Raw genomic sequence first — 16,192 nt, 5'->3', positions numbered from 1 at the left:
TATCGTTTACCATTGAAATCTTGATCTGTGAAAGTTATAATATACACCATGCATGTAATTCACCACTTATTTAATGACTGGTTTTGCAACTTGTAAAGAATGTACTTGTTGGCTTTAGAACCATGTAGCTTTAAGTTCAGTTTCAGACTGAGCAATGATTTGGGCAGATTTGGTGGCAGAAAGCATAGAAATCCCATTGTATGTATGCGTGTTTATTCATCATCGTCGTTAAATGTCCATTTTCCATGCCAACATAGGTTGGACCGTTTGTTAAGAGCTGACAAACCAGAAAACTGCCAAGTTTTACTGTCATTTTTGACATGATTTCTACAGCTGAATGCCTTCCTAATACGCACACACACACACACACGCGTGTGTGAGTGATGAATAGGTAGGGATAACTTATACAGGTAGGTACTATACGAGCACTCAATTATAATCTGGGTTCCAACTAACTGCATTAAGTTGAAAGGAGCACCTAGAATTACTTAAGGTGAGCAATTCCACTGTAATTCATCTGATGGGTAAACCCTGGGTTCACTTTGCTGTATTACAAATATTTTACCAAGTGTATATCCAAAACAATTACAATGAATATGGGGATTAGTACATCTGTATATTCTTTGTTTCTACAGTCAATCATCATCATCATCATTTAACATCTATTTTCCATGCTGGCATGGGTTGGACGGTTTGACAGGAGCTGGCCAGGTTCCATATCTGTTTTGGCATGGTTTCTATGGCTAGAAGCTCTTCATAATGACAACCACTTTACAGTGTGCTGGGTGCTTTTATGTGGCACCAGCACCCCATGAGCCCACAAAATTAGGAACACTCATCTGGAGAGGGATGCAGGCAACCATGCTTTTACTTAGCTTGACGTGTCTTCTCAAACACAGCAAACTACCAAGAGTCTTGGTCCCCTGCAAAACCCAATGTCTGAAGATCCTTTCTCACCACTTCATTCCACGTCTTCCTGGGTTTACCCATTCCACATGTTTCCTCCACATACTGATTGGCACCTCTTCATACAACTGTCTTTGTTCATGTGCATTACATGACCATTACCAGGGCAGTATTTTCCCCTGTATGTATATGATGCTTCGTTTACTCAATTTTTCTCTCAAATCGCTCTCTGTCGTATATGCACACTGGCATTACCCATCCAGCAGAACATACCGGCATCATTTCTTTCAAGCTTTTGTATATCCTCAGTAGTCACAGCCCATGTCTAACTGCCATGTAGCACAGCTGTTGGTACACATGTATTGTACAATCTGCCTTTCACTCTGAGGGAGAGGCCCTTTGTTACTGACAAAGTAGCTCTCTGAACTTTTCCCAGCCTATTTTTATTCTAGCAACTATGCTTTTGGAATAACCTTCACCACTACGAAATTGGTCACCTAAGTAAGAGAAAATGTCTACTAATAAGGATTCCTCCTAACATTTGAGGGGGTCTATTTTTAGTACATTCTTGGTGTTTAATGTACCTGCACATCTGCTACGTGTAAAATCTACTTTCTCTGTTAATCTTCCAGTGATACCGCTGCACCTTTTATGTGTCTATAGCTTGCACTGGATACATATGGAGTTTCTCCTGACACCTTTTCTACATATCATATATCTCCCTGAAGGGATCTGTGACTTGTCTGTTTTTTTACTTATCAAGCCTTTGGTTTTTGCTAAATTAACTCTAAGACCCTTTGATTCCTGTCCTTGCTTCCATACTGAAATTTCTTCTAGTTTTGGTTGTGATTCAGCAATAAGAACAGGGTCATCAGCATAGAGGAGCTCCCAAGGGCAGCCAGTCTTAAATTCCTCTGTTATAGCTTGGAGGACTATGATAAACAAGAGGCAAGAGGGCACTTACAACCAATCCCTATACAGCATATACTGGTTTAAATTTGTCCGAGGTACATTTCTGTGGCATAGAAAACTAGCAATTGCATTTGCATCCAACTACTTCTGACAGGTTAGCATTCCATGCAACTTTATTCAAGCTCCATCCACAGATGTGGTTCAAAGCAAACTAAGTGGATGTAGGCTTGGCTAATGTTATTTTGCTAGGTTACTATAGTTTGAACGAAAAAGAATGGGAGGGAGAGATTTGGAAACTTGACATGGCTATAAAAACTACTATATAGTTGACCTCATCCCAACCTCAGGTTTAAATTCGGAATGAGAATACCAGACCTTTAAATAGGTCAAGCTTTTTTTTTTTTTTTACTATGAATTAGTGATCTTCCAATATGTCCAACTACTGGCTGCTATTAAATCAGATATAATTAAATATATGAGGTATGAAGAACCTATTTAGGCATTTAATTCAACATTTTCTTTGTATAAATCAAGTTTTAGATTAGATGCAGTTTTGTTGTCTTGTAGGTGTGCAAGCATTTTTACAATAAGTAGTTTTACTTAAGAATAATATGGATTACTACTTGAAAGTCAAACCAGATATTACACTGATTTTTTACCATGTAAACTCAGGCACCTACTATTAACATGGTGGTTACTAAATTATAGGTCCCTTCCATGGAAGTATTTGAATGCCCTTCTGTGGAGGTGTGAACATTTTAGGGCTTGTTGTTGCCTACTGTTAAGCAACTGGTGTTTAGCCCTGATAATATGGAATATTTCCTCTATGCGCAAATCATACCTATTTAATTTTTTTCCCCCATTCTTTAAGAGATTAGATGAACACACTTAAGCTTATGCTATGCATTTTCTCTCTATCCTGAAATGGAACTAAATAGTTTGCCAATGTCACCTTGAAATTTGTCAAGTATGCACCAGTCGAGAAGTATAAATCTCCTCCTTACATAACCCCACGCCTGCATACTACATCTTTCCTCGTACATTCAGCATTTCACCCTTTAGCATTCCGATTACTCTGGCAAATGTAATGCATATTTATTTTCATTGTTTTGAATTAATCATGCATTATCTTGTAGCTTTGAAATTTCAGTGATGCAATTTTTTTTTCTCAGAATGCTATTGTAGGACATGTGTGAAAGAATGGATCTGGCTGGTTTGAATACTAAAACATTATTGGACAAATTGTACTTTTTTCCACAACTATAGAGATTTTTATCTTCATTACTCCTTCCTACGTTAGTGGGACCAAAATTAGATACATTTTCCTTATTTCTCTATTCATGGAGCTACTAGTGTTTATGTTTCAACTGTTGTCTTGCATGTTACTATGTCTAGCTTTTACTGTACCAGGTTCAGCTACTTTAGGAATTGTAATGGTTGTTACCCTTCCACTGCTTGCTTACACACACACACACACACACACACACACTCGGGCATATTTGTGTGCTTTAAAAGCTTGGTTCCAAACCTCATGGTTTTGAGTTCAGCCCCACTGTGTAACACCTTAGACAAATGTCTTCTACTATAGCCCCAGAACAACCATTGCCTTTTGAGTGAATTTGGTGAATGGAAAGTGGAAGCCCATCATAAATCTTTGTGTCTGTGTTGTTCCCCCTCCCTCGCTACTGAAACCTCATGGTGTTTGTTTACATAACCCATAACATAGTTTAACAAAAGAGACTGATAGAATAGGTACCCAACTTTAAAAAAATAATACTGCAGTTCATCTGTTAGACTAATAAACTCCTCAAAGTGCTACTTCAGCATCACTGCAGTCCAATGACTATATACATGTATGTTTATGTTTACATTTGCATTTCTCTGAAAATCTCTGAGCTATCATTTCTCTTGTCAACAAATCAACCTCTAGGTTTGCACTTTTGAAGAAAGTCTTTACTCTAAAGAAAAAGAACAGATAACTGTCAGCGGGAGGTGGGGCACCTGTTTGTAAAACAGGGCCTCGATAATATGTGTAACCCATTCTAACATGGAAAAACAAACAAATATTGTATTAAAATTATGGTTATATTCCAGCATTTGATACAACAACAAAGAAAATTCATTTCATGTTCAAACATTTTTTCATTCTTCAATTTGTCTTTATTTATTTTTTTTTTTAACTTGTTTCAGCAACAAATCAGTGGTTTGTACCAGCTGTTCGGGGAGACATCCCACCTGGCTGTGCAGCTTACGGCTTTGTCTGTGATGCTACTCGCATACTTGTGTTTGGTGGAATGGTTGAGTATGGTAAATATTCTAATGAATTGTATGAATTGCAAGCAAGTAGGTGGGAATGGAAGCGTTTAAAACCAAAGCCTCCAAAAAATGGCCAACCACCTTGTCCCAGACTTGGTAAGTGTCTTTTATTTTATTCACTGCAATTATTTCTTTACATTAAGTATTTTTTATACACATATAATGGATTCTTCTTTTGAGGTAATTATCTCCCAGTCTATTAAACAACAGAATGTCCAGACATGTTTATGTGTTAAAACAAACAACACCAAGATAATCCTTTTGTTTACAGAGATTGTGCAACTTGTCAAATTTACATGATTGGACCAACAGGACAATTATTTGCAATTAACAAAAGATATGAAGACAAGGAAAATATGAACTCACTCATACAAACATACACACACATATTTGATGGACTGGGTCTATAGTAGAAGGCATTTTCCCCAAGGTGCCACACAGTGGGACTGAACCCGGAATCACATGGTTGGAAAGTGAACCTCTGTTCAGTTCTAACCAATAATTTACACGAACCAAAATGGTGATCAGGTGACTGAATCAATTTTAACCACTTAATTTCGTGATTGATCAAATCTACTATTGTTGGGTGTTAAGCCAGGCATCAGGCAATGTTTAAGCAAGAAAATGGCTGGACATTGGTTAATCAGAGATGTTTTAGTTGCATGTAAATAAGATTTCGTGGAGTTCATCATTTAATGTCCATTCTCTTTGCTGGCATGGGTTAGATGGTTTGATCAGGGCTGCACCAGACTCCAGTCTGATTTGGCATAGTTTCTCTGGCTGGATGTCCTTCCTAACACCCATTACACTCTGAGAGTGTAATGGGTGTTTTTATGTTCCACCATCACAATTGCCTCTTGCAAGACACCAGTATTTGCCACGATTACGATTTTACTTGGCTTGATGGGTCTTTGTCTCAAACATGGCATATTGCTAAAGGTCTTGGTCATTTGGCATTGGCCACATTGCCTCCGTGAGAAACAATGCTCAAAAAGTGCTTTTTGCATACCACCGGTGCTGGTGCCTGTTGTGCAACACCATTACCAACCACATTGCTTCCATGAGGCCCAACACTCGACACACGAGGTGCTTTTTTACATGCCATTGGTACGAGTGCCAGATACATGTCACTGGCATCAGTGAGGCCCAACACTTGAAAGGTGCTTTTTGAATTAATATCAGGTACAGCACTATTACTTTATATAAATAGAGAGAGACAGTATATGTGTCTCTACTTGGTATGAGAAAATTTGAAAACAGAATGTAGTACTTGGGGATGTCAGTACTAAAATCTAATTAACAGTTTGATGGGCATGGCTGCGTGGTAAGAAATTTGCTTCCCAACTGCATGGTTCAAGGTTCAGTCTCACTGCATGGCAAGTGTTTTCTACTTGTGAGTGGATTTACTGAATAGAAACTGCAGGAGTCCATTGTATATGTGTGTGTGTGTGTTTGCATCTGTCCCTCCACTGCTTGACAATCCATGTTCGTCATCATCGTTTAACTTCCATTTTCCATGCTGGCATGGGTTGGACGGTTTGACTGAGGACTGGCGAGTCAAATGGCTGCACCAGGCTCCAATCTGATCTGGCAATGTTTCTACAGCTGGATGCCTTTCCTAATGTCGACCACTCCAATAGTTTAGTGGGTACTTTTTACATGTCACTGGCACAGGAGCCAGTCAGGGAGGACTGGCATCTAATATGTTCAGATGGTGTTTTTATGTGCCACTGGCATGGGAGTCAGTCAGGCAGACCTGGCATTGACCCTGTTCCGATGGTGCTTTTTATGTGCCACCGGCATGGCAGCCAGTCAGGTGGCACTGGTGTCGACCATATTTGGATGGTGCATTTTATGTGCCACAGGCACAAGAGCCCGTCAGGGACCACTGGCATTGACCACATTCGGATGGTGCATTTTACATGCCACTAGCATGGGAGCCAGTCGGGGCACTGGCCACAGCTACGATTTTGGTTTTACTTGACTCAACAGGTTTTCTCAAGCATATCAGATTGCCTGACGCATCAAGGGTACTTCTAAATGGGCCGGACATGCAACACAGTTGTCCTCATCCATACGTAATACATGACCATACCAACACAGTCATCTCTCTTGCATACCTCATTTGATGCTTCTTATGTCCAACCTTTCTCTCAGGGCGCTCACACTCTGTCATGTGTAATGTCATGTATGCACACTGACATTACACATCCAGCGGAGCATACTAGCTTCATTTCTTTCAAGCCTATGCATGTCCTTAGCAGTCATGGTCCATGTTTCACTGCTGTGTAGCATGGCAGTTCACACACATGCATCATATAGTCTACCTTTCATCCTGAACGATAGGCCCTTAGTTACCAGCTGAGGTAGGAGCTCCTAAACATTGCCCAGGCTATTCTTATTCTAGGTAGTGGAAGCTATCAACTACTTCTAGTTTTTCTCCCTGGCATGTGATGGACTCTGTTTTCTGTACATCTTCAGTGTTAATTGCCCCTGTGCATCTGTCACACAAAAACTATTTTCCCAGTTAACCTTCCTTTGACATTCCTGTACCTTTTATGTGTCCATAGCTTACTCCAGGTACATTGTATGGAGTTTCTACCCATGCCTTTTCTACAGAGCGAGCAGGGCCATCTACCTGAAGGGTTTTGTGATTTGTCAGCCTTCCTACTTACTAAGACTTTCGATTTTGCTAGGTTAACCCTAAGGCCCTTCGATTCTAGACCTTGCTTCCACACCCTAAATTTCGTTTCTGGTTCTGGTAGTCACTTGCTATTAGAGCAAGGTTATCATGACACATTGCTTTTTCGCATGAACGTACAATGGCTATCAAGGGGGAACATGCTTGGATGGCTTTATGAACTATGAGAAGAAGTAGTAGTATTTCTAGATTTGCAGCAGGAGACAGATTTCCATGACAACTTCCAATCTGAGATGGCTTTTAGCTATCTTTTGCTTACCTGGTGGACATCTTTGAAGTGTTAAATGCTCTTGACCTTAAACTAAAAGGGGGAAAATATCAACATTTCTCATGCTCCTTAACACTATTCAAACCTTCATGGCCAAACTTGACCTCTGGAAATGTCGAATTCAGCAGGGAAATACAGCCCCAGTTTTGGTTACTTGGATTCTGCTCTCATTCACGGTAACCTTGATTCTGAGTTAAAGAAACAAATAATCACTCATCAAACTGACTTCAAAACAGAATTCCTCAAATACTTCCCAGATATAGATGAAAAGTGTGAAACTTGGAAATTCATCAGGAACCCTTTTCAATGTGAAGTGACTGATGTTTTGGATGAAGTGCAAGGGGAGATTTTCGAGCTGAAGTTCAACTCCCCAGCTGAGGAAAACTTCAAAGAACTGGATCTTGAAACGTTCTGGATCAACTACCTTCCTGTTTATCCTCTGATCTCATATCAGGCTCTTTGGATTTTAGCTATGTTTGGATCCGCGTATCTTTGTGAAGCTGTATTTTCCATGCTCGTTGCTATCATGACCAAGTACAGGCACAGGCTGAACGTTGAAAGGGACTTACGTTGTGCCCTCTCTGCCATTCAACCATGCATTCAAGATCTTGTAGCTAAGAAGCAGTGTCAAGTATCTCACCTTTTTGCATAATGTGATTATATATAAAATTATGCGTATTTTGTATAATGCGACTAATTCATATTCAATAAGAAGACTAAAACCATATTTTAAATTTTATTTAAAATCTGGGAGGGAATTTTATTCATAGATGTAAGAAGGGTGTGGAGAGAAGGACAAATTCCTAGGGGTGGTGTGATAGTAAAAAGGTTAAGAAGCACTGAACTAAACACTTTGAGGTGGTGACCCAAAACATAAAGAAAAAAAATTTGTATAATCATAAGATCTATTTAATGATGAAATTATAATTTTTAAAAAAAATGTTATGTTTCTAAATCATCATCAAATGTCCATTTTCCATTCTGACAAGGAATTATTTTATTTTGTAGGGCACAGCTTTACTCTGTTGGGAAGTAAAGCATATTTGTTTGGAGGTCTGGCTAATGACAGTGAGGACCCCAAAAATAATATTCCTAGGTTAGTATCTTCACGCATTTCTTAAATTCCTACAGGAACTCAATATATTTCACATTTGTTATATTAAGCTATTAACGCATGTTCACAACTTCACTTTATCCGTCACCTCTTTCACTCTTGCTATTTGTTTTGTTGGAACCAGAGAAGGATTGCTGGAAAATTCCCTCTAAAGCAAATCATTATATACTCTCTTTATGTAAGATTAATTAGAAACTTATTTAAAAGAAAAATGAAGCAATGATATTGAACTAATTACAGATTCCCCTTGACACTGTCATAGTTCATTCCTTTCTGTCAAGATGAGGAAATAACTCATGCAAGAAAGTCGCTGATCCTGAGATAACTTGTGATTGAATTTTCTGTTACAAAACTGTATTTTATTAGTGCATATAGTTCGGTTGCCATAGTTATTCATATTAACCAAGCAAAGAATGGTTTACAATTGTTTTTGTAACTTTTCGTATGCATTTTCAGTTATAAAAGCTTTGAGGAATTTTTGCATATCTGCCTACCACCCGCAACTTTTTCTTAATTCTTGTACTACAAGCAGATGCCGAGTAAAGTTGAAGGTTTTCTTTCCCATTATATTTGAAAATACTAATAGCAACAGAAATTGAGACAATGAATTGAAAGGTGAAAAATTTCTGAATAAAATCTAGTAACTGATGTGATACCATAAAGGTAACCAAGATTTCTAGAACCACAGAGAAAAACTAGACAGAACAGAAATAGATTTTAATATGCATTAATGATTAAAGCAGTGTTGGACTAATTGAATTCCCTAGTTACTGGATGTTTTTTTATTTTTCAGATATCTCAATGACTTGTACTCACTAGAGTTGAAACAAAATTCTAACACAATTGCTTGGGACATTCCTCAAGCTGGAGGCCAGCCACCACCTCCTCGAGAATCACATTCTTGTGCAGCTTATTCAGAGAAAGATGGTCGTCGACCAAGGTTAATAATATATGGTGGTATGAGTGGTTGTCGCTTGGGAGACCTCTGGCAGCTTGATTGTGGTAAGATTTCTTCAGCAATTTGCTTTTAACAACATTCATCCATCTGTTTATAAATTTTCAAATCAAAATGACAATATTTTGTTTTCAGAAACAATGACTTGGACCAAACCAGTTGTTCAAGGAATATCTCCATTACCTCGCAGTCTGCACTCGGCAACTGTAATTGGAAACCGTATGTTTGTATTTGGAGGTTGGGTACCACTGGTTATGGATGATATTAAAGTTGCTACACATGAAAAAGAGTGGAAATGTACAAACACTCTAGCTTCACTAAATTTAGGTAAGTTTGTTTCGCAGTCTGTCTCTGTAGTTAAAGTTAGTTAACATATTTACTTGATTTTTTAACTGGGGTAAAGCAAAAACTATGAAGGAAAAAAAATTTATTACCAAGATTTAGGACTAAATTAGGTGGGTGACTAATTTACATGAGTAAATACTGTATGTATTGGAGTATTGGAGGTTTGGTTCATCATTGTAAGAAATCAAGTTATTCTATGATTAGCAAGTGTTTAATTCAAATTCCTTCTTTGGTCAATGCTTGGTGTAGAATTCACCTCTTATTCAATGACAAAAATGTCTCCTACAAACTGCTAGACTCCTTAGCATGCTGTAACATCTTGTAATGGTGGTGGTGGTGGGGAAAATAAAGTATAATAAAAATAATTATTGATTTGGATGGAGGGGTAAGTTGGTTGATTTACTCCAGTACTTGACTGGGATTCTATTTTATTAACTCTGAAAGAATAAAACGAAAAGTTAATCGCAGCGGGATTTGGACTGAGAGTGTAAATAACTGAAAGAAATACCACTAGGTATTTGTTCTAATGATCTTACCCATCCACTGCCTTAAAGTCTTCTTTTCACTGGTCAAACATTGAGAACTAAAACTTTTTTGAGGAAGTCTCTACTTGCTAGTAATAGCAACCAGATGTCCTTCAAATCACACTCTACTGCCAAATAAGGAAAGTACATGAACAATGTAATTCCTGTGTTCAAATCCCACCAAGGTCAGCTTTGCCTTTCATCCCTCATGGGTTGATAGTAATAAAGTAGCACTTGGTTTCAAAATTTCTGGCTTTATGCATAAATCAGAAACAATTATCATTATTATTATTCTTTTTAACCTGGGTTTTGTTGGAACCCCTGGAGTTTTGCCTGCTGCCTGTGGTACCATGCTATCTTGGGGGGGGGGGGGAGGTTTCAGCTCCTTTCCTGATTATTCTAACCATGTCAAAGAGTCAGACCTTTAGTAACAGCTCTACTGGGCACTCTATGCCAATTTCCCTTATATTCCTTTTGATGCCTTCTTATACTCCCCCCCCCCCCCCCCAAGGACTGAACAATAATTGGCTTTATCTTCACCTTCGTTTTCCATAGCCAAACTGTTCCATACCTAAAAAGATCTTATATGTCTATTTTCTTGCTTTCCTCCCTTTACTGCTCCTGCACAACATCAGTTACACAGCACATGTGGTTCACTTTGTCCACCGCCACTAGGCCCAGCTTGTTAGGCTCTGGTACCTGATCTGTTTGGATCGGGAAATCTCACAGGATTTTGTAGGTTTCCAACTCCAGCACTCCGTTGATTATGACAAGAGGATTCCAGTTGATCCAATCAACAGAACAGCCTGCTCATGAAATGAATGTGCAAATGGCTGAGGACTCCACAGACATACATACCCTTTAAGTTAGCCCTCAGGGAGATCCAGGGTGACACAATGTGACAAAGCTGGCTCTCTGAAATATAGGTACCACTCATTTTTGCCAGCTTAGTAAACTGGAGCAACGAGAAATAAAGTGTCTTGCTCAAGAACACAGTGTGCAGCTGGGAATCGAACTCACGACCTTACGATCGTTAGCCAAATGCCCTAACCACTAAGCCACGCCTTTTTTTTTCTTATATAATTGGTTTTCTGACTTTTTTTGTTCTCTTTGAAAGATACAATGACTTGGGAACCCCTTGCCATGGAAGTCTTTGAAGATGCTTTACCTCGAGCTCGAGCAGGTCATTGTGCTGTTGCTGTGCACTCACGACTTTACATCTGGAGTGGTCGAGATGGTTACCGAAAGGCTTGGAATAATCAGGTGAGTTCTACTCAATCACATTGTTTCATTTTATATATAAAGCAATCCATCATTTATATATATAAATGACGGATTTCTTTCAGTTTCCATCTTTCACATCCATTCACAATACTGGGCTCAGGTTGGCCTGGAGCAAAGTATGACACTTGCCCATGGTGCCATGTGATTGGGAAGCAGACTTCTTCACCTGCACTTTCAGGTGTGTAAAAATATGAGTTCTTAATTTTAACAAGTTTTAAAATTTGGATTCTGCTTTTACAATTGAGAAGTCCTTGTTTAAAACTGTATTTTTGGAAATATACCCCACCATATATATTATTTCAATGAGAAATACAAAGTGTTATAAATATTGGTGATGTTATGTAAATAAAAAGATTTCTTTACATCAAATATTTCTGCTAAAATGCTTTTGTTGTTTGTTAAAGGTATGCTTCAAGGACCTTTGGTTCCTAGAAACGGAAAAGCCTCCTGCGCCATCTCGTGTGCAGCTGGTTCGTGCCAGTACAAATACACTCGAAGTTTGTTGGGGTGCTGTACCAACTGCCGATGCCTATCTTCTCCAGTTACAGAAATATGACTTACCTCCTGCCCAGACAATTACTCCAGCTGCAGTTCCTCTCAGTAACACTTTGTCAAAGACCTCAACTGCTACCACTCAATCCCAGCCGACCATTATCCGTGCACCTTCAACTGGTGGGTAACTTTTGTTTTAACGTCCACTTTTGCATGCTTGCATGGGTCAGAACGCAGATTTTCTGCAGCTGGATGCCCTTCCATTGCCAATCCTCACTCGTTTCCAAGCTTGGTAATATTTCCCAAAAACTAGACATGTTTCTAACAGAATATTGAAAATAAATGACTGCAGCTATGAAACACACACACACACAGTCATGCAACATGCTCACACACACACACACACACACACGCACGCACACACACACACACACGCATGCATGCATGCATGATGGGCTTCTTTCAGTTTCTGATTACCAGATCCACCCTCAAGACTTAAGTCAACTTGGGGCTTTAGTAGAAACCATGTGGTTGCCACATCTCTGCCTATTTTAGAGCTCTATATTTCCTTCCTAGACATTTCCTTCCTATATTTCCTTCCTATATTTCCTTCCTATATTTCCTTCCTAGACATGCTGCAGTATCTTCATTAAATCTGTTGAAAAACTTTGTCATGTTAGAAATTATTCTCTTGTAAAGCTCTGTTGTTATCAAAGTAGACTTACAATATCAATTTATAATGATTAAATAATTAGTCTAACTTACTTCTTCATCCCCCCTTTTATTCGTATTTGTTCTCTCTATGCAAATTCTCTTTCCTGAACTGCCAATTCAGAAGTGGTAATTAGAAAAGAGATAAATCTGTTCTGGATAAGATACTAATCTTGTTACAGGCAACTTCTTCCAAAACCTGGTATTTATCACCACAGTTAGCTTGACCTGAAGCAAAAACAAATCCTCTGTTCTATTCATAGACCATGAAGCGTCTAAAAACACCTAAGCTCATACATTTGTATATCTTTTTATAGTCTTGATTTTAATTGCTCTTTTAAATCTTGCTGAGTGTTTAGATCAAAATAAGATTAAAACTTCCTGGATTATCTTCCATATTTGCCAAATAATATATTTTATAAACAAAAACAAATTGTTTGTTATAAACAATCTTCCATGTTTTGTTCTATTTTTTATATCTCCTCTGTGTAACTCTCAAACTTAGGATCATGGATCCCGACAAAAAATACAAGTACAATATTTGAATGGAAATACAATTGGTGTTTTAAATACTTGTCACAAAGTAAAGTTTAAATTGCACTGGACACAAATATAGATAAAACAATAGTCATCACATAATTATTTCTAGTTATTTTTATAATGCTCTTTGTGTTTCATGAACATACTTATCATTAATATGTAGGTTTCTTTAACCCTTTTGGTACCGTGTTTGTTTTGAAATACGGTCATCATTAGGTTAATGTTTGGAATATAAAGTAGCATGAAATTTTGATGGAAGTTTTTAATTTAGATTATTTTGAAATAGGTAATTTGTATCATTGAACCAGGGATGACCTCAGGTGAGTTGGTAACAAGAGTTGAATGAAAAAGATTTTTCATAGAAAGACAAAGGGGTTTTATTGAAATTGTATTAAATTTCAGAATAAAGCATTTAGCACTTTTTAAAAATCATTTCGTAACTTTTCTTTCTAGTAAATGCTGCAATCAGACAAAAAACTCCTGTAAGTATCAATGCAGGTTCGAGTGCAATTCGTGTTGTGTCTGCCTCATCTCCTCAGATACTGACTCTCGGCCAAAAGGGAATTACTGTAAGTAACAGTTGGACAGTTTCTTTGCACAGTTGTTGTCTAATTCTTTGAAACCAAAAAGGCTTCTGTTGAGCAAACAAAATCTAATTACTCCCTCACTTGTAGCTTGGTACTCTCCCATAACTTATTTTTGCTAGGAGCATAAGGATGTTTTTCTTTGTTAGCTAACTTTATTTCGGGGTTATTATAGCAGGACATATGAGGCTTAGTTCACTATGTATTTTTTATACACATATTTAAATTATGATGATGATGATGATGATGATACCTTGTATTTATCTCTTTGTGATGTTTGTTGTAACATTAATAGAAGTTGAAAAGTGATAAGTAGGTGTGGTGTGTTGTGTTTGTCTTGGTATAATACACCACAAGTGTCTTTTTACTTGTTGGAGTATTCACTCGCAAGGCTTTGCTTGACCTCAGGCTACTGAACCTGAAACACATGGTTGGGATGCAAACTTCTTAATCATTTTATGTCCACCTTCCATGCTTAATAAAAACAAGAAATTATCATGTTTCTTATAACCATTTTCATAACTCAATGAGTTCTATAACTGTCCTGTTGTTTGAGATAGTAAAACACAAGGAACAGTTTTGTCCTTTGGCATTTCATTCCTTTGTGTTCAGTTCCTCACAGATGACATCAACTTCCATTTTTCCATGTAAGATATAAACACTGTTCAACTCTTTATTCCTTTTGGGGTATCCATCATCATTGTCATCAGTGATAGTTGATTACACTCTCTTCTTTTCTCCAAAAACTGAAACCATCATTTTGTCTTTTATTGGTGAAGTTGTAATTTTGTAAAATGTCCATTATGAAGGTTTCCACTCGATTGTTCCTTTTTAGACTACTGCTGGAGGTCAGATGACCGGTATAGCTGCCCTAGCAGCTGCTGCTGCAGCCACCCAGAAGATCCCTGGTACAACTAGTACAACCACTACTCCTGTCTCTGGTATCAAAGTCGTTACTCCATCTATTGTGACCTCTGGAATGAAAATGGCTAATGTCCAAGGAAAACAGATTGCTGGTAAGTGCTTTTGTCTGTGTGTGGTGTTAGCATCCCTAATATCAACATAGTTTTATTTGTTTATTTATTTTTCAGGCCAAGTGTATCTTGGACTACATTATCTAGTATGACCTTTCTATGTTTAAAAATTATGTGATGTGAATTGAGTGATACTTGGCTCCTATTTCTAACCAATTTTCTGACTGCTTAGAGTAGGGGTTGGTAAAATTCTTATATCATTGACTCTCATATAAATTTCTAAAATAAAATTAAAACTATAACCACTGTATTAATCTAATCCTTTCGCAAAATTGCAAAATTGTCTCCCCTCCTGCATCAGCTTTAGGATAATTAGCAAACAAAAATTCATTTCCCTTTAAGATTTGGCTATTATACCTCACATAGAGCATGAGAATATTTGAATTATAAAATGTTGATTCATTAAGTTGGCTAGAAAACTTACAATGTTCAAGCTCTGATCCTAGAGTTTTCTCAACGACCATTTTGTTAGTCCATTGACTCACTATCCTTGCATTTAAAGATCTAAAATAGGCCAAGTCTTTCTTTGTTTCACTTACATCTCTAATAGCTCATTTAATTATGTCACCATCAATTGTAGATGATTTTACTTGCTTATATTAAGAATGATGCCTTCAACCTTTCTTAATCTCCATTAGTAACTTTATAAAGAAATGTTTAATTTGGCTGCTTCATAACCTTTTCTTTCAATGCTCTAAAGAACGAAGACCTTTATAGTTGCTGTTTTTGTTTTGTTTTTTTAAATCTGAGTGAATCCTTTTGAGATGGTCTTTCATCTTTATCGATTTTCATGGCACCATTATTGAATTTTTTGTTTCCCACTCGTCAGGAAGATAGGCATTGTTTTACTGACAAATGTTGGTGTAAATCCAAATATTAAATGCTCTTTACTACTAGCACTTCTTACTATCAGGTGTTCTCATTATGGATGCAAAATTTAAAAAACAAAAATAAAAGTAATTTCAAAATGGAACCACTTTAAATATTGAGCATCTCTATTATGTGTGCACTTGTCCTCCTTGTAGGAATTTATTATTGAACGTTTATAGACTCTTCTGTTGTAATGCAGGTGTTTCAAAGGTGTTATCCATATGTTTTTGCTGTTTATAGGGCAACTAATCCCTGGCACTCAAACAGTGCGAGTAGCCCCTCCTGGTGCTACAGTATTAAAAGCCGGGGCTGGCATTGGTGCTGGTACAAAACAAATTATAACAGTCCATAAAACCGGAACAGCATCGAGTCAACCCCAGATTGTGACACTTGTAAAGACCACCCAAGGAATGACTGTTGCTACAGTAATTTGATTTCATTTTTATATTCCCTTTTTGTTTTTTAGTATGTGTGAATTATGGAAAAGATAGTTTTATCAATTTGTTAATGTCTAAACCATTGAGGTAATTTTGTAACTTTGGTAAATTTTAATTGTGTGTCCTTGATGAGCAAACCTCATATTTACCTACATTTACATTGTGTGTGTTTCTTTCATCTGTTTAGAAATTAATTTGA

General features: G+C 37.5%; 1 protein-coding gene across 1 annotated transcript in view; it reads left to right on the top strand.

The window, feature by feature from the left end:
• The window catches only part of LOC106873592 (host cell factor 2), a 73,682-nt gene that overhangs the window by 22,336 nt on the left and 35,154 nt on the right, over nucleotides 1-16,192 (top strand). Inside the window, exons 2-10 of the mRNA XM_089350137.1 lie at nucleotides 4,009-4,230; nucleotides 8,112-8,199; nucleotides 9,011-9,219; nucleotides 9,308-9,499; nucleotides 11,159-11,304; nucleotides 11,730-11,997; nucleotides 13,522-13,637; nucleotides 14,488-14,668; nucleotides 15,797-15,981. Coding sequence (XP_089206263.1) covers nucleotides 4,009-4,230; nucleotides 8,112-8,199; nucleotides 9,011-9,219; nucleotides 9,308-9,499; nucleotides 11,159-11,304; nucleotides 11,730-11,997; nucleotides 13,522-13,637; nucleotides 14,488-14,668; nucleotides 15,797-15,981 — 1,607 coding nt within the window. The remainder of the gene's footprint in view (nucleotides 1-4,008; nucleotides 4,231-8,111; nucleotides 8,200-9,010; nucleotides 9,220-9,307; nucleotides 9,500-11,158; nucleotides 11,305-11,729; nucleotides 11,998-13,521; nucleotides 13,638-14,487; nucleotides 14,669-15,796; nucleotides 15,982-16,192) is intronic.

Source organism: Octopus bimaculoides, chromosome 4 (assembly GCF_046866305.1).
Source record: "Octopus bimaculoides isolate indiv1 chromosome 4, ASM4686630v1, whole genome shotgun sequence".
NCBI classification, from domain to species: Eukaryota; Metazoa; Mollusca; class Cephalopoda; order Octopoda; family Octopodidae; genus Octopus; species Octopus bimaculoides.
This window is presented reverse-complemented; position numbering and strand designations above follow the sequence as displayed.